This window comes from Arvicanthis niloticus, chromosome 17 (assembly GCF_011762505.2).
Source record: "Arvicanthis niloticus isolate mArvNil1 chromosome 17, mArvNil1.pat.X, whole genome shotgun sequence".
Taxonomy (NCBI): domain Eukaryota; kingdom Metazoa; phylum Chordata; class Mammalia; order Rodentia; family Muridae; genus Arvicanthis; species Arvicanthis niloticus.
This window is the reverse complement of record NC_047674.1, coordinates 33,090,539-33,112,357: the sequence shown is the minus strand read 5'-3', so window position 1 is coordinate 33,112,357 and position 21,819 is coordinate 33,090,539. Positions and strand designations below refer to the sequence as shown.

Here is a 21,819-nt window from a genome sequence, read left to right as displayed (position 1 = left end):
GAGGGCCCAGGGAAGGAAGAGGGAGAAATCTTTTGGGGGTTCACTTGCCCAGCTCTAGTCTGTGCTGGTTGATGAAGAAATGCAAGACAAGGTGGCTTTGGGTGCGAGCATCTTTAATCTAGTTATTACCAGTTTTGCCTGGATCTTACTGAATGTCACTCATTAGTTAATGACAGGGAGAGCCAGAGTAAGAACCGCTCAAGAGAGCAAGACGCTGCAGTCTCTCTCCACCCTTTTCCCTCACAGACTCCAGTGTGCATTATCATGACCAGCAGGTTTACAGATGTGTGTGCCAGGGGAAGGGGTATAAGTGTATTCTTGCACTGACTATCCACTTGGTTCTAGGCTGCTATGCAGACTGGGTAGGAAAAGATGAATAGGGAAGGAAGGGGGAGGGAAATCCCTGGTCTCTCCGACCCCCCAAATCCTTGACTCATTTGTAATCATTTAAAATTTTATAACATCTTGTTCCCATTGCCTCATATTGCCATCCTTAATCCAAAGTGCTTGGGGCGGGGGGAGAAGGGGACACACTGCTAAACATTGTGTGCAGTCCCCTCCATGTTCCTGCCATGTGTTACATAGATATGTCATGTTACTCCATATTCAAATATACATATAATCTTGCACATTGTCTTCCTCTCTGGTCTTGGGTTCTGTACCTGTTCCCTTGGTCTGAGGTCTTCTTTACTGGGTTCTTTGCAGTCAGTTCATGTCTTCAGGATTGATGTCATTATGAGTCTGGACTTTAGGAAGGAATAGGAGGAGTAGGGAAATCAAGTGACTCAGAAGGCTAAGGAGAAGGATTGATGGATTAAGGCTAGCCTGGGCTTCAGAGTGTCTTCAAGGCCAGCCTTGGGAACTTAATGAAACTGTCTCAAAATGCAAGTTAAAAAGAAGGCCGAGGTTATAGTAACACACACACACACACACACACACACACACACACACAGAGAGACAGAGACAGACAGAGACAGAGAGTGACAGACACAGAGAGAGGAATAAGAAAACCAAACTGTTCCTTTTATTCTTCAAGAATAAGAAATGAAGAACCATGATTTATTGCATATTTACCACCTGCTTTTTAGCAAACATGAGTCATTTCAAAACCCAAATGCACTTCATTAAATCCAGGTTGTTAAGACTCCTGGTGCGGCCAAGTCTTCTACCCAGTCACTACCTCAGTGCTGTGCTGACTTGCAAGGCTGCCAGCGGCTGTGGCCCTGCGTGGCCCTAAATAAGCATCCTGTTCATCCCCTTCCCTTGAAATCTCCAGTTATATGATGTCTAAAGAATTGTGGTTATTTTCAACCTGGTATAGTGGCACATACCTTTAATCCCAGCACGTGGGAGGCAGAGGCTGGTGGATTTCTGTGGGTTTGAGGCCAGCCTGGTCTACATAGAGTTCCAGGATGGCCAGCGCTACAAGAAGAGACCCTGCCTTGAAAACACTATTTTTTTTCCTGTTTTCCACGATTATATCATACAGACATGGAACTTTTTTTGGTGGACAGGAAAATAAAGAAAGGACAGTGGTACCTTACATGTGTTCCTCAAGGGCTTTAGTGAGGGCAGCTAGCCTCATGTCACTGGCTCAGAACTTCATCCCTCCTCTCCTCTGTTTAGCTTGGTTGCCTCATACCCAACTACAAGCCTTCCTCGGTGTTCTAGATTTGGCTATTTTAGCTCTCCCTTTGAACCCCAGTCTATTCTCACTGCAACATATGTGAGCGGCCTGCAGTGTCACCAGGAGTTTTTTTCCCTCCCTCCCTACAGAGAGCAAGGACCTGCCCGTCAGTGTAGTGGGCTCCCACGAGAGTACTCTTGTGGTTGTGGGTAGCTGAATCCTCATGGTGTTATCCTGTGACTATCTCTCTGAGCCTCTTCTCAGAGAGACCTGTATTCATCCAAGACGACTCCACTCTGCTCACCTAGTCCCCCCCTGACAGCTCTGCTCTTGACAGCAACAGGGTGGCATCAGAACTTCAGCAGGTGTATCTTGAAGGGACAACATCTTGTACCTGGGAAGTGGGGTCGGGATTAGAATTGAAATTCAGCTTTTGCATTCATTGACTCGAAGGTGCCTCTGGCTCCTCCAAATAGACAGACAAGTCTAGAAAGTGGTGCAGGACTCTAAAGATGAAGGAATGTACAGAGTTGATGTTAGAGATGAAATACCCTCCAGGAGCCCATTTTCAAGCAGGAGAGGAAGCAGAGCCAGGAGACATGCCCCAAGACTCATTTATAAAGGCAGTTGGTTAGCCTGCTCTCCAGGAAAACTTTGCCTTCACGGGGGTGCTTGTTGCTTCTTTAGCCTCTACTTGCTTGCAGGTTTTTGTCTTTAGTTTTCAAAGCTGCTTGTTTAGGGGCTGGAGAAACTGCTTTTTCAGAGGACCCAGGTTTGGTTCCCCGCACCTACATAAGGAATCGAACAACCATCTGTCACTCCAGTTCTAGGACATCTGATGACCTCTTCTGGATTATTCAGGCACCTGCATGCATATAAATTCACACATGCCCATGTACATAAACATTAAATCATAGATTTTCAAAGCTGTTAGTTTACAGTGCCGCTTGGAACTGACAGACTGGGGCCTTCCTATTTGAACTTTTCTGAATGTCAAATTTGTATGTCAATGGTTTTATCCCCTCTGGGAAGGTTTTAGCCATTACTTCTCGTGTGTGTGTGTGTGTGTGTGTGTGTGTGTGTGTGTGTGTGTGTGACGTTCTTTTTACTTCTTATTGAAAATAAAATTATTTTACAATATAAATATATCCTGACCGTGGTTTCTCCTCCCTTATCATCTTCTCAGATCCTCCTCCCCACTCTTCTGACTCCGTGTGGAGTTTCTCTCTCCTAAGATAACATGTAAATGATGATGATGATGATGATGATGATGATGATGATGATGATGATGATAAACAAATGAGGATAAGACAAAAGAAACAAACTAAAAACAAACAAGAAAAGCCTAAGAAACACACACACAAACACACACAGACACACCATAAAAACTCAAAATCAGAAACCATAATTAGAAAAAAAAAAAAAAAAAAAAAAAAAAGCCCAAACATATTCATTTTGAGGGATCTGGGTTACCTCGCTTGGGATGATTTTTCAAGTTCCATCCATTTGTATGAGAATTTTGTGTTTTTTTTTTTTAAACAGTGGAGTAATATTCCATTATGTAAGTGAACTACATTTTCATTATCCAGCGAATGACATCTAGGCTTTTCCAATTTCTGGCTCTTCCGAACAGAGCAGCAATGAACATGGATGAGCAGGAGTCTCTGTGATAGGATGTGAGCCTGTTTGGTATCTGGACCTGGAGGTAGATCTATTCCTAGCTTCCCGAGGAATAGCCACACTGATTTTCATGGTGTCAGCCATTCATGTCTTGACAGTTTGGCACCGGGCTTTTTATTATTCTCTAGGACCGCTATGACCAAATGCCTGAGGAAAAAAAAAAAAAAAGCAACTTAAGACAGAAGAATTTGTTTCAGCTTAGAATCTGAGGAGAAGTTCGTTATGGTGGGGGGGACACATGACAATTGGAGTCACATTATGCTCACAGGGAAGACGTGGAGCGTGATAAATGTTTAGCTTGCTTTCTCCTGATTCAGTATGAAGCCCCAATCCAGAGGATGGCACTGCCTATATTTAGGGTGATTCTTCCCAACTTGATGACTCCAATCTAGAAAATCCTTCACAGATATGCCCAGAGATTTGTCTCCAAGGTGGTTCTAGATCCTGTCTGGTTGACAGACGATGTCACAAACATTATCCTGGGGGACTCTGATCTTGCTCTGGTAACTGACCCAGTTAAGGTCAGACCACAGTTTTTTTTTTTTTTTTCCTGGCCAGGACTAGATGCTCCTTTCTGTCGGACCAAGTTCACAGACAAGCCATCTCCCCAGCCCCATGAATTGCATTTTATTAAATGTGTTCCCCAAAGAATATGCAATCAGTAAAATTACCAGTTTTTGTTTCAGAGGAAATGCAAAGCTGTCCAAGTGACCAGCTCGTAGGGGTGGTATCTGCAGCTGCCTCTACAGTCCTTATTCCACATAGATGAAGGCAACCTGTCCCACCAGAGATGCAGATCTGTTCTCACACACTGCAGACTCCAGGAGTCACCTCCCTCATGGGTTTCAGTATAAACAGTACCTCTTAAAATAGTGTGCACTTTGGTTGTAGACTCTGCTCATGGGAAAGAATCTGGGAAACTGGCTAAGTTAGGACTTGGAATGAATAGCCTGTGGTCTGTCTCTTCATTTGCCTTCTGCCTCTTGCCTCTTACCCCAGTGCTGGAGGAAGACAACCGTCACCTCTCCAGAGTCTCCGAACCTCCCTAGAAGAAGCCACCTGCTCTCCCAGAGTGCCCCAATGGGACTGGACCACACAGGCTGGCCAGAGCCCACGCCTGACACTGGTGAGCTCTGTGCCTTTCTTATGCCATACTCCTGGGTGTGCTGCCAAAGACATGGGGGGAGTGTGGTGAAAGCTACATCCCCTTGTCAGGGAGAAGCAGCCCAAAGGTGAGAGGGTTTGACAATGGTCTCATCCCTTCAACTATCAAAGAAGGGGCAGGGGCAGCACTGGGCAGATGCTATGAGTCCTCAGGCCTGACTATGAAAGGTCTCAGGTTTGGCCTCAAGAGGAACACAAAGACGAATTGTTCTTTTGAGTAAGAAGAGTTACTAACATCAGGGAAAGTCAGCATGGCAGGGGCCTATGGGGAGAGCTCGTGCCTGTGTAGCAGAGTGTCCCTTCTTACAGGTCTCAGAGGAAGGGGACTCCATGCTTCGTGGTTAATAAGTAGTCTGCAGTAAACATTTGTAGAGAAAACACCCAGGTACTTTGCTGTCTCAGCTCTAGCCATGGGTGCCTTCCTTCCTTGAGTTTTACATCAGCAGCCTCTCGGTTCTTTTCGCAGAATTATAGTAAACAACATCACAGCATATACATTCACCTACAGAAGGGCTGAATCATGCCAGAAGGGCAGAGAGCTCCAAACGAGCCAGGCCCGATCACTTCCTTAACCACGTCTGGGGCAGGGGCTGGGTGCTGAGAGATGCTGCCAGACTCTTGACAGACGGACAGCTCTAGAGTCTGTCGTCCTAAGCAGGTGCATGTTGTATAGGATAAATCGAAAGCATTCTGCCGGCTGCCAGGGAGGCAGGTTTGTAAGACAGCTCTACCAGGGCAAAGCCTGAAGTAGAGTTTAAAACAAACAAACCCAATCCCTTGAGAAAACAAAACATTTCCTTTTGCCAGGTTGAGGGGGGGAGGGGGAAGGGGGGCACCCAGGCAATGAGGGTGTGGGGCAGTCGACCCCAGAAGTAGTATTTGCCTATGAATGACTGAGGAGGCAGCTGCAGAGCAGGCCCTGGGTCTTGAGCTCAACATCCAGTGTATGTATGCTGGCTGCTAGTCCCTGGCAAGCGTGGGGCTTTCTGTCAGCAAATGGACCTACTGAGATTACATGGTGAGGTGGGGCTGTGATTATAACCTCACGATAAGCAGAGCTACAAAAGAGGATCTGCTCCCTAGTGAAACAGTGATGTACAAAGGCAAAGCCATTTCCTTTTATGATCTCCAAGTTAAGTTACGGAATTACTGAGAAAACCATGGAAGGCAGCTGTGGAGATAGATCAGCCAGTACTCAGCACGTAAGCGCGAAGACTTGAGTTCGATCCCCAGATCCCAAGTAAAAAGCCAGATATGGTTGCACACACTTGTAAATCCTAACACTGGGAAGAAGAGACGATGGGGTTCACAAGCCAGCAAACCTAGTCCCCGTGGTGAGCCCTAAGCCAGTGAAGAAGCAAACCTGTCCAGCAAAAGAGCAGATAATTTTAAGAATTGATTGAAAAACCATGAGTAGGAGAAAACGCTCAAGCTCCAAGAGGGCACTGGAAAGTATTATAAACGTTAGAGAGCAGGCCATGAATTGTAAGTACCACAAAGGGAACATAAAACAAGCACCACTGCACATAGACAAGACCAGAGGGAAAAGTAAGGTAAGGGAATAGTTCTTCTGGAACTGAGAAGGGAAGAGATAAAGGGATTAAAAGGTATCCAGTTTGGAAGGAAAAAAAAAAAAAAAGCCAGAATTGAAGCAGTGATAACCGAGGTAGGAAAGGAAAGTTAACCTGAGCTAATACTGAGACCCAAGAGACTCCCACATTAACTGTGAGATGAAGTCACTGGAGTAGCCATTCCTTGGCGACATACGCCATAGAGAGAGACTGGGCATATATCAAGATTCTCACCCAACCTAGAGTGTAGCCAGCTCTGTGAAGCATCACCATCGCCACCATTCCTGTTACGGTTACTATTTTTAATTGATTTGTTTATGTTTATGGGTATGGCTTATCTGCCTGCATGTGTGTCTGAGCACAATGTGTGTTGCCTGGTGCTGTTGGGGCCCAGAAGAGGGTATTGGATCCCCTAAGACTGGAGTTAAAGACAGTTGTGAGATGCCATGTGGATGCTGAGAATCCAATCAGGGGTCCTCTGGAAGAGCATGCAGTGTTCTTAACTGCTGAGCCATTTCTCCAACCTCAACGATTATTATTTGGGTTTGTGATGAAGATAGGGACCCACATCACAGAAGCCTAATTTTTTATTATTCTGCACAAATTTATCTGCCAATGAATTCAAACAATGGTCTGAAATCACCTCAGATTATGAAGCTTTGAGTTTCTAAGAAGGTAAGAGTTCATGTGTCAGGGCCATCTTGGAAGATGAATTATCCGAAGACAAAGGGTATTCTTTCTCACAGTTGTCTCTCCAAAATCTTCATGTGTGTGTTGGCATGGACATGTCTTAGTCAGGGTTTCTATTCCTGCACAAAAACATCATGACCAAGAAGCAAGCTGGGGAAGAAAGTGTTTATTCAGCTTACACTTCCACATTGCTGTTCATCACCAAAGGAAGTCAGGACTGGAACTCAAGCAGGTCAGGAAGCAGGAGCTGATGCAGAGGCCGTGGCCGTGGGGGTGGGGTGGGGGGAATTTTACTTACTGGTTTGCTTCCCCTGGCTTGTTCAGCTTGCTTTCTTAAAGAACCCAAGACTACCAGCCCAGGGATGGCACCACCCACAATGGGCCCTCCCACCCTTGATCACTAACTGAGAAAATGCCTTACAGCTGAATCTCATGGAGGCATTTCCTCAAGGGAGGCTCCTTTCTCTGTGATGACTCCAGCTTGTGTCAAGTTAACACACAAAACCAGCCAGTACAGACACGTGTCTGTGCACATATATGCACGTGTGTGCATGTGTGTGTGTGTGTGTGCATGTATGCATGTGGATGTGGATACGAGAGCCCACGTATGTGGAGGTCAACCTCAAGTGTTATTTCTTGTCTACTGGCCTGGGTATTTAGAGCCTGGGTTCCTCACTGGAGTCTGGAAGTCACTACTTAAAGCTGGCTGGCCAGTAAGTCCCAGGGATCTACCTGTCGGTGCCTAGTTACCTAGTTCTGAGACGTCAAACACATGCTATGACACCTAGCCTTTTATATATCCTGGAGATTGAACTCAGGTCCTCCAGCTTGCACAGTAAGCACATGCTGGACTGTGCCATCTCCTTGGCCCTAGTAGGTGAAATTGCCATTTGCTCTTCCTTCCCCACCACTGGCTTCTTGAGTAATAGCGATAACATGGCAAATGAGTGGGAGTATCTGTACTTAACATCTGACGTAGCAGAAACCAAACCAAAAGTAGTCAGAAGAGACAAAGGTCACCATCACATATTGCAAAAGGAGTCCATCAGTTAAGATGATAGATTGCAAGTATCTCTACACAGCTATGCACTGCCTGCACAATGTGGTACAGTCCCTTTCATAAAACAAACACCACTGCACACAAATGGATCAATAGATCCAGATACAGCCCTCAAACCCACCTCTCATCAATCGATGGGCCATCCTGACAAGTCAGCCAAGAATATTCAGAATTAATCTATGCCATAGATCAAATGACTTAAAAGACATCTATGGAATATTCCCTCCGACATCTGCCCTGTGCATATTCTTCTCGACAGCCAGTGGAACTCCCTTGCACGTAAGACCTACAGTTGAGCATTCTCATGAATTTACTGCTGCTTGGAGCTTAACTCCAGAATTTGGTTCTGATAACACTAGTGTTCGAGCATCTGAGTGATGCAACATTGTCTTCTGTTGATAACGGTTTCTTTTGGTTCTCTGGACATGGCTGTTTCATTTTGTTTGTTGCTGTTATTGTTATTTTGTTTTTCCCTAACAAATGGTAATTGGCCACTCTTACCTCCATCATCAGTGGTCTGGGTGGTTTTTCCTTGCGACGGTCATACCTGTCTGTTTCTTTGCATGTTTTATTTTTTGGTTGCAAAGTGGGTATTTTAGGCAGTGTGTTGTATCAATGCTGCGCAGTGTTCTCTGACCGGACTCGATATTGTCAATTCCTTGCATGATAAATAGGTGGTTGTTTAGGGGCTTTCCTTTCCCTTTCCACAGCACGATGCCTCTGACAGGCCCAGGAAGTGCAGAACATGTTCACAGTTATCAGGTGACAGTGGCTTTGCTGGGGTTTCTTCCTCTCTTCTTCCAGTCCACTGATTATTAAACTGTGTGTGGCAGCTGGTTGCTCTATCTCCCCCTCCCCCAGAATTGTTCCTAGAGGACATAAATGTTATTTAGGTAATCTAATCAAGTTCTGGTTCATTTGAAAGAATGCATTCTTGGGTCAGGATTTGATGTTTGAATCCAGGCAGACCACTCCATCTGTCTTTATCTAGTTCCCTCTAGCGGGATTGGTTTAGGCCGGCTCCTTACATCCATGAATTCCCAGCTTCCTTCACCAAACCTCCACCATTTTTGAAGGCACCGTTAGGCTTAGACTTCTCCATGCTCTATTACAAATGTGATCAGTTCCTTTGGGAAGAAAGTGCTGTTGTGTGTCCAGCTTTTCCCCTAAGACAGAAAAATCTTGGAGCCAGGGCTCTGGCTGTAGGAGGAGAAACAGCAGGAAGCTTCTGGGTGGAAACCTCCCAGCCAGGGGTTGGTGGAGATGCAGTAGCTGAAGTCCTTGGAGCTTGCCTTTCCCAGCATGGAACTCACTAACCCTGGCACATATTCTCTATGGGCCAAAGCAGAAGAGGAGAGGGGGCCTTGCCTGTGGGCTGAGCCTCACTGAGTTGTGAAGGGCAACGGTGAAGAAGTTTGGGTTCAGATACCACAGGCTCCACCTTCCTCGCTGAACTGTCAACTGATATTCTTGAATTCACTTCCTCTGTTTTTATTTCCGGATCACCACCCCAGAGGCTATCAGTGTGTTTATAATAGCTTTTATCCTAGTGTCATGGCAGCTACTCTTGCTGGCTGCCCTGCTGTTGGCTCTGGTCTCATCTCTTTTTACAACCTGTCAATGAGGTTCTCAGAGGAGATAAATCGGATGGTGACGCTTATGCCACAGCTTGTCTAAGTCCGTGTCTTAAACTTCTTGTCATAGCTCCAGCAGCTGTGCCTTGTGCTGCACACAGTAGGTTCACAGTAGCACTGCCTGTGGTGGTGATGATATTCTATCATCTGGGAATCCTCAAAGGGGAAAATGATGGAAATGATAGTTACATGGTGGACCAAGTAAGGATAGGAAGCCCTGGGCCAATTCCACTGCTCCCTGGGAACATAACCTTGGCTTCCTCCCTGTCACATCTAAGTTTAATTGTAACATACGGGTAATTATTGTACTTATTGGGTAACATTGTAGACATTGCGTGGAGCACGCCTAATATATGTTTCTTGAATGGCAGACATTGTTTTGGGTGTTGCACATTTAAGATCAGTTACTTTTTAAATGTTATGGCAGAATACCTGGCAATGAACAACTCAAGGAAGTGATTGTTTAGGTCACGGGTTCAAGAGTGCCGTCTTGTCCATCACAGTGGGGAAGGCATGGAGGCAGGAGTGTGAGACAGCTGGTTATAATGCATTCACAGCCAGGAAACCGAGAGTGGTGATGGCTGGTGCCCAGGATGCTTTCTCCTGTTTAGTCAGTCTGGGACCCTAGTTCATGGAATGTGTCATCCACATGTAAGACTGGGTCTTCCAACCTCTGTTAGCATCGTCATAGGCATGCCCAGAATCTGTTTTTTTGTGATGATTTTAAATCCTGCCAAGCCAACAATCACAGCACACATCACCCCATCCAGCCCCACAGCCATCCTTCAGAAATAGAAAATCGCTCTGCTTACTGTCCAGAAAGCTAAGTAAGGCCAGGAAGAGACAATTTAGATTGAAATCCAGATTGGTCTTCGTTGAGCTTCTTTCTGTCCAGCTCTGCCACAGAAACTGACACACAGGGATAACTGTGAGAGAGATCAGACAGATCTGGATCCTTAGGCAAAGACAAGGTTCTGACTTCTGTTCCACACAAAGCCACTGCTTCATCCTGACCTCTCACCTCATCCAATCACACCATCACACCGACTCTTCTGTTCTGACCTTTCTGAAACACGATGTCACTATTACTTCATACAGATATATACACACATGAATATATTCACATGCATTAATATATACACCCTACCCACATTTCTCATTGAAAAATGTATGAACCTATTATTGTGATGGCAAGGGAATCCCCTATCCATCTTAATACTATCAGAAATGAAGCCTGTACACTTGAAACAGTTTATTTTTAACTTAGAGTTTCAGAGATTTCATTCCTAGGCTGCTCTGAATCCGGGGAGCAGAAGCATGCAGAGGTTGACAGCAGGGTACATGAATTAGAGATCAAAAAAATGTCTGGAGACTTCCCAGACTGTCAAAGGCATGCCATAGTGACCTACATCCTCTGGCAAGGCTCTGCTTCCTAAAGGTTCCAAATTCTCCCAGATAGTACCACCAGACAAGGACATTATTCAGTCACAGTGAGCTCCTGGAATCTCCCCACAAGGGGGCAAACCTTACAATCCCTTTCATCTCAGAATAAGAAGATTTGCACACAGACTGCCACTATTGCTGTGTTCTTAGGGGGAAAAAAAAAATCGAGACTCCTTCCCATGCTGGAGCTTTTGCTTCCAGGGACCTCCAACCTTCCCCAAGGGACAGCTGACATTGGCCACCTGATCGAAGTTCACTAAAATCTGGGGGAAATCTGACATGGAACTGGATTCCCTGTAGGTGTGTGGTGTCCACTCGCTTGCACAGTCTAGACTGCTCAAGTTACTGCCACCTGACATGCAACCCCGGCACCGTAAGCTCTTTGAAGAGTACATGTCTGTCTCTTCAAAGTCTTGGCCTAAAAAAACAAAGCTCTCCTCCTACCTAGCAGGGCATTTGCCCAGCTCCAGACTCTATTCATCCCTCCACAGCTACTCATGGAACATATAGCCTGTGGCCAGTGCCGTGCACATGCTAGGAATACTTCTATACTATATAATACTATATACTATATATACTATATACTGTATGTACTAGAATATATATTATATATTATATAGTGTATATATAAATATACATATACACTATATAATACTATGACTAAGGTGTCATATCCTCAGCTCAGAAAAGAGATAGACAGGGAATGGTCAACCAATGGAAGCAAGTTCTGGGAGGAAATAATATCATCTTGCTGAGGAAGGATATGTACCATATGCGAAAGTTAAGGACCCAATACCATAGACTGCAGAAAACAGAGCAAGTCAGGGCCAGTATGTGCAGAAACCCAGAGGCAAGACAACAATAAGTAAGGTAGCCACCATGGCTGGAGCAGAGTCAGGACAGGAACGATGAGGATGGGGTTGGAGTGGAGGTGGTACAGAAACCAGTCCAGCCAGAACGTGTAGGTTTTAGGGGTCATCTGGGGTGTCAAAAGAAGCCTTGGGAAAAGTGATGCAGGAGAATGGCCTGATGTAATCCACATTCCCAAGCGCCCTCTGGGACACACAGAGAAACAACCGTCCTCAACTGTCACTTAGGAGGTAGAAATGCATGCTTTGTGCAGACACCAGGGCAGCATGGAGGGAGTGTGACTCACGATGGCAGCAGAGAGAACCCTTCTGGTATATTTCCTCAGAGGACAACCCAGGAGAACTACAGATGGCGACCCTCCATGCAGACAGACTGAATCTGGGAAGCAGGAAAAAGGGGACAGCTGCTCTTCTCCAGGTCAGGAAAGAATGAAGACAAGGGTCTGAAGTATGGGAGCTGGATATGAAGAGATCAGGAAGTGTATGAACTCTCCACACAACCCTAAAATGAGTAAAGTAGACTAGGGGCATGACTAAGACACCCTCCAATGTCCATCAAGTGAAATCCGACACCAGTAATTGTTCAGCGCGGGGCAATTAACTAAAAATCCTGGAGGCTGTCACCTGAATGTCTAGGGCATAGGGGATGGGCTCTATGACCCTACAGGGTTCCTGGTAGTGCAGAGCGAAGCGCACATGCTAATTAGGGATGGAGGTGGTCTCAAGAAATAATGATGCAAGGACAAGAGCACGCTCTTATGCCTCTCCCAGTTCTCATCTGAAATGCCTGTAGCAGTCTAGAGTGGAACTCCAAGAACAGAGTTCTATTGCTAGGAGGACGTGGGAGGAGAGAAAGGGAAGAGAGAGGGTCGGCTTGTTGGGGACTTCCCCTCACACCTCTCAACCTCCAGGAGACACCAAGTGTTCCCACCATCTTGCCTCTGGTTTTGTAATTTGTTATCGCCATTCCTCCTGGTATATTCCAAGAACCCACACAAGGCCTTAGAATGTCTGGGAAAGCACAACTGACATCCTTCTCAGAAAGGACAGAGTAGTAACCCTTGGCTCCTTGTCACCTGCCATCGTTTCAGGTTTTTTTGTTTGTCACTGAACTTTGCTCCCGTGTGGTGTGGTCAAACTATTTGGCATGAAGTGACACTATTTTAAAGGGTTTAAAGTGTTCGTGGTACCACTGCGGTCAAGAGGGCCGCGGTCACCGCTCACCTGTGCACGAGGGCGCGCCCAGGCGAGCGCGTCCCCAGGCCAGCGTGGGTAGCTGCGGGGGTCCCAGATGTCGTGGGGGGGGGGGGACTTTGATTGCACTTCGTTGCGGGGGGCCGGGAACTGTCGTAGCCCATGAGGAGCGAACCTCCCTCGCGCTCGCTCACCGGCTCCACAGCAGGGCGCATTCTCCTCCCTGATGTCCGCGCGCTGATGCCAGCTGCCGTGGTGAGGACCCAGGGCGGCCCGGGGCCCGCGTCCGCGCCCCAGGTCTGCGTGCGCGCGGGCGAGAGCGCGCCGCCCGGCCGGCGACCCGCAGCGGGGCCCACGCGCTCTGCGCCCTGCCGGGTGGCTGCCCGGCATCGTCCAGACGGGGTCCCGCGCCCGCACTGGGGGCCCCGCAGGGAGCCCTCTGGGAGGACCCCCGCGATGTCGGGGGACCCCGAGTCACAGCCGTGCGGCGGGGATGCTGCCTGCGACCCGGCCGGCCTGTGGCTGGAGCTCGGAGCAGCTTGCCCCGAGGCGCCGCGCTGCCCCAGCGAGTCCAGTGGTCCTACCAGCGGCGATCTGGGCACAAGCAGCAGCGGCAGCAGCACCGGGGTGTCTCCGGGTTCCGACTCGGACAGCAGCGGCGTGGTGTGCGGCGGCCGCGCTGCGGGCATGCGCGGCGCCCCGTCGCGCTCCCGGAGCCTGGAGAGCCTGCGCTCGGCCTCCGCGGGTAAGGGCGCCGCCTGCTCTCCCGCAACCCCTGGCCTCACCGCAGCCTCCCCTCGCCCTTCGCAGCTTCCCTTCCCATCTCCTGACCCCCACCCCTCTCACCCCACGGCTTGCCCTTCTGCCGCCTTTTGCTTAGGGTTGCCGAACCACCTACCTGTCCCTTCTCCGACCAGCCTATTAGCAGGGGGTCTACTTGTTTGCCCCATCCCTGCTGCAGCTACCAAAAGGGGGTGCTTAAAGTGAGACTGGAAGTTGGTTCGTCTAGACCCCTCTTGCCTGTCTGCAGCCTCTTGTCCCTTTTTGTGTGGACAGCCCCCTCACCCCTACCCCCGGCTGGGGAGTGTGTGCGTCTTCAGTCTCAGATGGAGGCGCCCACCCCGGGCGCTCTGCAACAGGAGTGAAGTTTCTCCAGAAGGGATTCTCTGGTGTCTCCCTGTACTGTGTGCCCCCTAGTGCTCCAGGTGTACGTGAAGGACAGAATTCTGGGTGCCGACAGGGAGGAAGAGTTTTGGAGTGAGAAAGTCAGGAGCGACTTCATGGGTGGTGATCATCTATCTACCTTTGGTTAATTGTTGGGCTGGTTTCTTTATATTTCGGCGGCGTTGGAGCGCTCAGCAGTGAGTGCTGTGAAGGAAGGCAGTTGCTGTTCAGAAATCAGGGAGGGAGTGCGCTCGTTATTCTTGGCTCTGCAATGCTCAGCCTGAGAATGCAGCTGGCCCCGCCCAGGCGTTGGGATAAGATTGAAGTGTACATCAAAGCCAGACAGACAGGGGCGAGGGGACCATGCGGGCAGCAACTCCCACCGCCCCCCCCTCCAGCTTCTCCCCCCACCCCCCACTTATCCATCACGATGGAGCAAGGACTATGTTGAGGAAGGGTACAAAAAAAGTTGCTCCAGCAGAGCGGTGAGGCCCCGCCCGCCCGTGAAGCACACGGACCTCGACAGTTAGTAGATTTGGGAAAGGGAAGGAAATACTTACAGACATTTGTTTTTAGTATTACAAAACTCCCATCTGTGTACTCGCTCTCGCTCTCTCTCAAAACAGACACATGACATTCAGAAAAAGTCTGACATCCCAACTGTTGTCTACTGCTGCGCCGTTCAGTTTCTACTATGATGGCTCTTATCCCTTGATGAGTCCCCCCTCCAACCCCCAGAGACTGTGTCTCCTCCTTTTGAACTTAAATAGAACCTTTGTGAGCACCAAGGTAGATAATATCCTCAGAGAGACTTTAATCGATCCAGCAAACAGCCCTTTCTCTTGTCTTTACCTCTAAACATACCTTGTCTTTTGGAGTAGGAAGGTGTACTTCCTCCGGCCTCTAGAACTGCAAACCCAGCCCAGACTTTTTTGATGACCCTATTATTTGATTGCCCTGCGCTTCCTTTCCTTTTCTTTCTGTCCCAGGATTTGTGTACCAATAAGACAGAATCAGGTAGCAGAGATGGCAAGGGTGTGTTAGGCAGCCTGAGGTCCAAAGACCCCCAAATCCAGCCCAGGGCACTGGGGTAGAGTGATGAGTCCCAGAGACAGTGGTGACGGCTACCTGAAGGTCCGGGGTGGGGCACAAGTGTGTTAACATGACACAGGGCTGCTTTTTGAGTGGTTCTGAGCTGTCCCACAATATGTGACCACAGAGTAGAGAGCAGCGTTATTCAGGGTTGTTTGAGACTCGGCAGCAAATGTCAGATTCCCCCACATGGCACAGGACCCCTGAGGTATCTGTAAAGGCATTGCTACAACCAGTCGAGACAATCTAACTAATCATATAAATAATTTACAACCTTCACATACATGAGAACTTACACTCATAGCCCTTTATATTATTCCACTTATTTTATTAACTATTAATCCTAAACTTATTACAGGCTTAACACTATGTAAATATAGCTTACAAAAAAATTAGACTGGGAATCTAATAACAGGAAATAATCCTCCTTGTTTACCAAGAAAGCATGCAAGAATTGCTAATTCATGCCCCCATGTTTAAACACATGGCTTTCTTACTTTTATAGGATAGAAGTAATCCATTGGTTTTAGGAATTAAAAACCTTGGTGCAACTCCAAATAAAAGTAATAAATATGATTATATCCTCAATTAATATAACCTTTATTCTACTTATAATACTGATCTTTATCTCTATAGCTAATCTAACTAAATATATTGACTTTCCCTTATACGCTACAACATCAATTAAATTTTCATTTATTCTAAGCCTTCTAGCCCTGCTATTTTTTTACTCTAATACAGAATATATAATTATTAGCTGACACTGAATTACCATAAATTCTATCAAACTTACTATAAGCTTCAAAATTGACTATTTTTCAATCCTGTTTCTATGTGAGGCTTTATTTGTAACCTGATCTATTATACAATTCTCTTCATGATACATACATTCACATCCACACATTAATTGATTTATTAAATATATCCTATACAGACAAGACAGCATCCTCGGACAGTATCCAGATGTACTGGGGAGGGAGGTTCCAGTCATGTCCACATTCTTTCTGCCCCACTACCATCCTCTGCCCCCTATTCCCTGTTGTGGTGATAAAGCCTTGCCTGACCAGGAATGGGTGCTAAACTCAGAAGGTCCTTCTAAGTATGCTGTGAATTGGTGAAAAATCTGACACCACCAGTGTTTCTTATCTCGATTCCTAGGCAGAACTGCTCCTGATCACGGAGACAGCCACAGAACTCGGTGAATTCATTTTCTTCCCGCCTACAGTGTGTGCCACCCTTGCAGAGAACTGAGAAAACAAACCCTTCAGCAACTCTCTTAGATTTTCATCTCAGAAAGAAGTGATCTTGCTGGAGAAAGACTGCTAGGGAGGAGTGCTCACTCAATGGGTGAAGAAAGGAGGGATTAAGGTGTTTCAAGCCCTAAATAGGATTAGAGGAAGGCGGTGACTTGCCATATCTGAGCTGTTTCAGGCCTGGATTGATGTGATGGGTTGTGATGTGTGTTCTGGGTATGGAGCAGGCTCAGTGGGCACTGTGGAATAGTGTTTCAGCAGCTCACACATTCTCCAGGGTCATGAATTTTTAGTAGTTACAGCAAAACAGAACTTCAAATCACAGGTCTGTGGTTATGTGTCAAGTGAGGAGGAGAAATACAGTATCAGGATGGAGGAGACAGGCAAAAATTGTGTGTGTGTGTGTGTGTGTGTGTGTGTGTGTGTGTGTGTGTGTGTGTGTCTTTCATTGGAGTTGCTTACAGGATCATGGGTATGGGGTTATGGGTACCTTGCTAGTGACTATAGCACTGAAAAAAAAATGTTTTACATCCTTTTAGCTGCCTACAGTTCCTCATCAGAGCTTCAGTTTTTATATGGAGGGAGGGTAGGCAGCATTACGGTTTACCTGAAGCAAGACCTGGGTATCGGTGCTCTCTCAAACTAAGCAGATGAATTCCCGTTGCCCCCCACTACTATAATTAGCATTGGCCTGACCTGGTTCCTTCAGTATGATATCCATTTGGTCACTGGTTTTCTATAGTATCAAGAGTAGAGAAAATTCAAATCAATTATAAATGATTTTTAAGACTAAAATAAAATGCCTGATGCTGTGTTAGTTACCTCTGTTGCAGCATACTGGATACAAGCAACCTAAAGGGTTGTTTGGGTTATAATGTCAGACAGATGTTCTGGTGGAAAGGCATGTCGTAGTCCATGGCGCTGATGTGTGTGTCTGAGCCCCCTCACACCTCGGCTGACCAGGGAGCAGGCAAACCGGCTGCAAACCCTGGTAGCCACATAGAACCCTCACAGCTCCACAACCCTTAGGGAACTACTTCCTCTGGCCATTTTCCACCTCCTAAAAGATTATACAATTTGGAATAATTCCACAAGCCATTAACTGAGTGTCTACAACATGTCTCTTGGAGGAACATTACACTTTTAAGCCACCACGAACCTTTGCTAGTAAACTCTGTGAAGCTCCATGTCTGAGATTAGAGGTATCTTTCTGAGCTGGACACTCCCACGAAACTGGTATTTGTAGCATGCTGTTTTCTGTTCCGTCATATGGCTCTGCAGCAAAGCCTGTGCCCGAGAACCTAACTTATCTCTTAAGAGAGATGATTGCTAGGAAGGTATTCCTAGCCAATCCTTAGCTTAATTATTATTGGGACTGGGATATAGTTCAGTGGGCAAAATGCTCACCTAACATGCATGAAGGAAGCCTGGCACCACAGCCCAGCTCCATAAAAACTAAGTATGGTTAGATCTGAGACAAACCTGGGTTACATGAGGCTATGTCTCAAAAACAAAAAACACCCACTATATGCAACCTGATTATTGCCAAGTGGTTTGAAAGTTCCCAGAAAGAGCAGCAAGAAGAGTACTGGGGCCTGGGTTTGCAACTGAGGAGCAAGTGCAGACAGCATTGGCAGTGAGAACTATAGATTAGAGGGTGGAATTTCCACTGCTCCCTTTTGCCTCCCTCCCCTCATCCTCTCCATCCCTACCCCTAGCCCTGGAGCTTCCAGAACTCTCAGCTGTCACTTGGTCTTAGCTTTCCCATTCCTGTCCTGGATGTGTCATCCGATGAACACGATTCTCAGTCAGGGCTGGGCAGGTTGGGTGGCTCACTTCCTGGGCTTTTGCCTGGCTTGTGTTCTGCAAACTTCAGCTGCATGCCTGGCCCTTGCTTGCTGACACATCTGTGGTGGCATTGATACTTGCTCAGGACTTGCTATAGACACTAGAGATGATGATAGAACCATTTCCTGTCCTGGGTGTGGCGGCATATATCTGTATCCTAGCACATAGGAGGTGGAGGCTATAGGAATTTGAGGGCAGCCTGTGCTTCACTGAAACCGTATTGGAAAAGATGAGATCTTCATTCTGCATTGCTTCCTTTTGCACCCGTTGTGGTTTGAATGAAAAGTGTCCTCCGTAGGCTCCCGTATTTAAATACTTGGTCTCTAGTTGGTGGAGCTGTTTGGATGAATTGAGGAATTTTCGGTTCCATGCCTTCTCGGCTGTTGTAGGCACATATCCTTCAGGAACCAGAAGCCAAAATGAACTACTTAAGTTAGTTTTGCTAATAGTATTTTGCCACCGCAACAGAAAAGTAGCCAATACAGTGCCTTTTACAAGAGCCCTGCCTGTGGGAGCGTGGTTCTCCAATTTACTCTTGTTCAGTATTATTTGAGTGTTTCTTTAAAAATCTTTTCATGTATAGTTTTAGTTACCCTGTGAAGCAGTTTGTGTTGAATTTGTAGGAGAATCTAGGAAAGACCAAAATCTTGACAATATGGGATCTTCCCATTTACAGGCATCTGAGGGGGTGGGAAGTTGAGCCAAGAACTCTTCACCAGATACCAACTGTAGTACCTGTACATTTTTGTGTATTTCATTTGGATTTGCCTTTGATATCTAAGTTCTGAATATCTAAACTTTATTTTAAAATATTTAGTTAATGAATGAATTTATTTATTATTTTGTGTGTGCGCACTGCATACACATGCAGCAGTCAGAAAACAAACTTGACTGAGTCTTTTCTCTCCTTCCACCATGTGGAACCCAGGGGTCGAACCCAGGTTTTTTAGATCTGGCTGTAGGCACCTTTACCAGCGGAGCCGTCTCTAGACCAGAATTCTTCATTTCTTGGTGTTTCTCAAATACACTAAGCTTTCTGAGCCTGCTAGAAAGAATGACTTTCCCTTCTAGTCTGCAAAGCTGGGGATCTGTGAGCCAGAAAAGAGGCCAGCTTTTCCCAGAAGGCTTTGTAAGTGCCCCACCATAAAGGCTGCTGGTGGTGGCTTATAGCTCCTTGAGTGCTTTTCTTTAACAAAACATCATTCTTTTTTTTTTTCAATTGAATATTTTATTTACATTTTAGATGTAATTCCCTTTCCCCATTCCCCCCCACCCAGGAACCCCCTATCCCATCCCCCCTCCTTCTGCTTTATGAGGATGTGCCCCCACCCACCCTCCCACCTCCCCACCCACGATTTCCCCTACACTGGGGCGTCCAGTCTTCACTGGACCAAGGACTTCCTTACCCAGCTATGCATGACACTGTCGTCCTCCCCTACATATACAGCTGGAGCCATGGGTCCCTCCCTGTGTGCTCCCAAGCTGGTGGTTTAGACCCTGGGAGCTCTGGTTGGTTGGTATTGTTGACAGAGCATCGTTCTTAAACATGCCGCTCCAGCCTGGGCTGTATAATCAGTATCTCCAAGAGTTGCCCTCCTAACAAGGAGAGCAGACTATTTTTAGCCGACTTGTTACTGTGTATCAATTGTCCATCATGATGAGTTTCACTATGATACTTTCATACACGTGGGCAATGTTCCAGGCATATCCATCTGATTACTCTTTAGTTCACTTCCTACTCCGGTCATTCCCTTCCCAATTAGCCTTCCTTCTACATCCATGCCTTGAGTGTGTGTGTGTATGTGTGTGTGTGATCTGATGAGTTTAAGGTTGCTTGCAGGAACATGTTTGCTGAGCTGTTAACACACTATAAGCATCTTACCCGTGGCTACTCCATTGAAGAAAACGTCCCTCCGTTCCACAGCTACTGTTAACTACATACAGATTCTTGGAGAGATGTGAAGGCTTGTGAGGGAGGACAGATGTCTCACTAAACCTGTAATTATATTCCCACCCAAAAAAAAAAAAAAAAAAAAGAAAGAAAGAAAGAAAGAAAGAAAGAAAGAAAGAGGAATATCCATGAAGAGTTCTCAAATTCTGGAGTAGGTCTGGGGTAGTAAAGTAAGGAAACAATGTATCACATACTCAAATGTTTGGTTTCAGTTTCCAAAAGCAAGGTCTGAATGGCTGTCGGTGACTTGAAGGTCATTTATTTTTAGAAGGAGCTCTCTGCGAATTCAGAAATACCATGAAAATGTCAGCAGTGTTTCAAATAAAAACCAGGGTCCTCCTTCTTAAGCACACTGGCTTTCTTTGTGTGCATACACAAGGGTGGGGTGCATGTGTAAGCTTGTGTGTGCAGCCACACGTGCCCAGGCCAGAGGACTACTGCTCTTTCCTACCGCTTTGAGACAGGGTCTCCCATGGAATCTCAACCTAGGAAGGTGAAGGAAGTGACTCCTTATTTCTGTCCTTGCATGGTGCTGTGCCTTGCCTGGTTGCTGTCGTTTTGTTTGTTTGCATGAGGGCCAGGGAACAGAACTGAGGTCTTACTGCGTAAGCAGCAAATGCCCTTATGCACTGAGCCATCCCCTCCACAACCCTCTCATTTGGTTTTCTTTAATTCAGACACAGCTCCATCCTGCTCGCAACTATCATTTTCCCACTAGGACTCTCCAGCTCCCGGCTTTTAAGGAAGTCGGCACCCAGACGTACCCGGCAGGATCCTTTTGGGCTCTGGGCTGGCAGCTGAAGCATCAGAATGAGGCAAACAACAACAGCAAAACTGTACTGTGAACTGTGTATGAAGGATGGCAGGTGGCTGTAAGGACCTCCTTAGTGGTTGGGGCAGCTGCAGAGAGAAAAGTCCCTCATCGATTGGGCTCATAGGTTTGAACCCTTGACCTCCGAACTTGCTTGGGAAGGTTTTGGAGCTTATAGGATGTGGAACCTTGCCAGAAGTATGTCATAGGGGGAGGGGAGATGAGCTTTGAGGTTATTGCCTTACTCCACTTCCTGTTCTCTCTTCACTTCCTGTTCTCTCTCTCCACTTCCTGTTCTCTCTCTCTCTCTCTCTCTCTCTCTCTCTCTCTCTCTCTCTCTCTCTCTCTCTCTCTCTCTTTCTCTCTCTCTCTCTCTCTCTCGGATTTCTGTGTGTGGTCAGCCAACTTCATATCCTGCTGCTGCCTGGATGTCACGATGGTGAATTCTATCTGGTATCTGAAACTGTAATCAAACAAACAAAACCAAAACATTTTTTTCTTATGTTGCTTTGGTCAGAGTATTTTTCTATAATAACTAATACGGTAATAATTTTTTTTTTTTTTTTTTTTTTTTTTTGGTTTTTCGAGACAGGGTTTCTCTGTGTAGCCCTGGCTGTCCTGGAACTCACTCTGTAGACCAGGCTGGCCTCGAACTCAGAAATCCACCTGCCTCTGCCTCCCAAGTGCTGGGATTAAAGGCGTGCGCCACCACCGCCCGGCAATTTTTTAATATAAAGTTCTATCATGAGTATATGGCCAGAAGACACC

The 21,819-nt window shown here is 46.7% G+C and overlaps 1 protein-coding gene across 8 annotated transcripts in view; it reads left to right on the top strand.

The window, feature by feature from the left end:
• Arhgef4 (Rho guanine nucleotide exchange factor 4) overlaps nt 1–21,819 on the top strand; it is a 146,657-nt gene that overhangs the window by 68,824 nt on the left and 56,014 nt on the right. For 5 of the 8 annotated variants that reach the window (XM_034521471.2, XM_076915086.1, XM_034521472.2 and 2 more), the window contains one exon: nt 4,307–4,433. The exons of 2 other annotated variants lie outside the window; for them this stretch is intronic. In XM_034521471.2, the coding sequence (XP_034377362.1) occupies nt 4,307–4,433 (127 nt within the window). Of the gene's footprint in view, nt 1–4,306; nt 4,434–13,239; nt 13,678–21,819 lie in introns of those variants that run through there. One more of the 8 variants, XM_034521473.2, reaches the window with a different exon arrangement.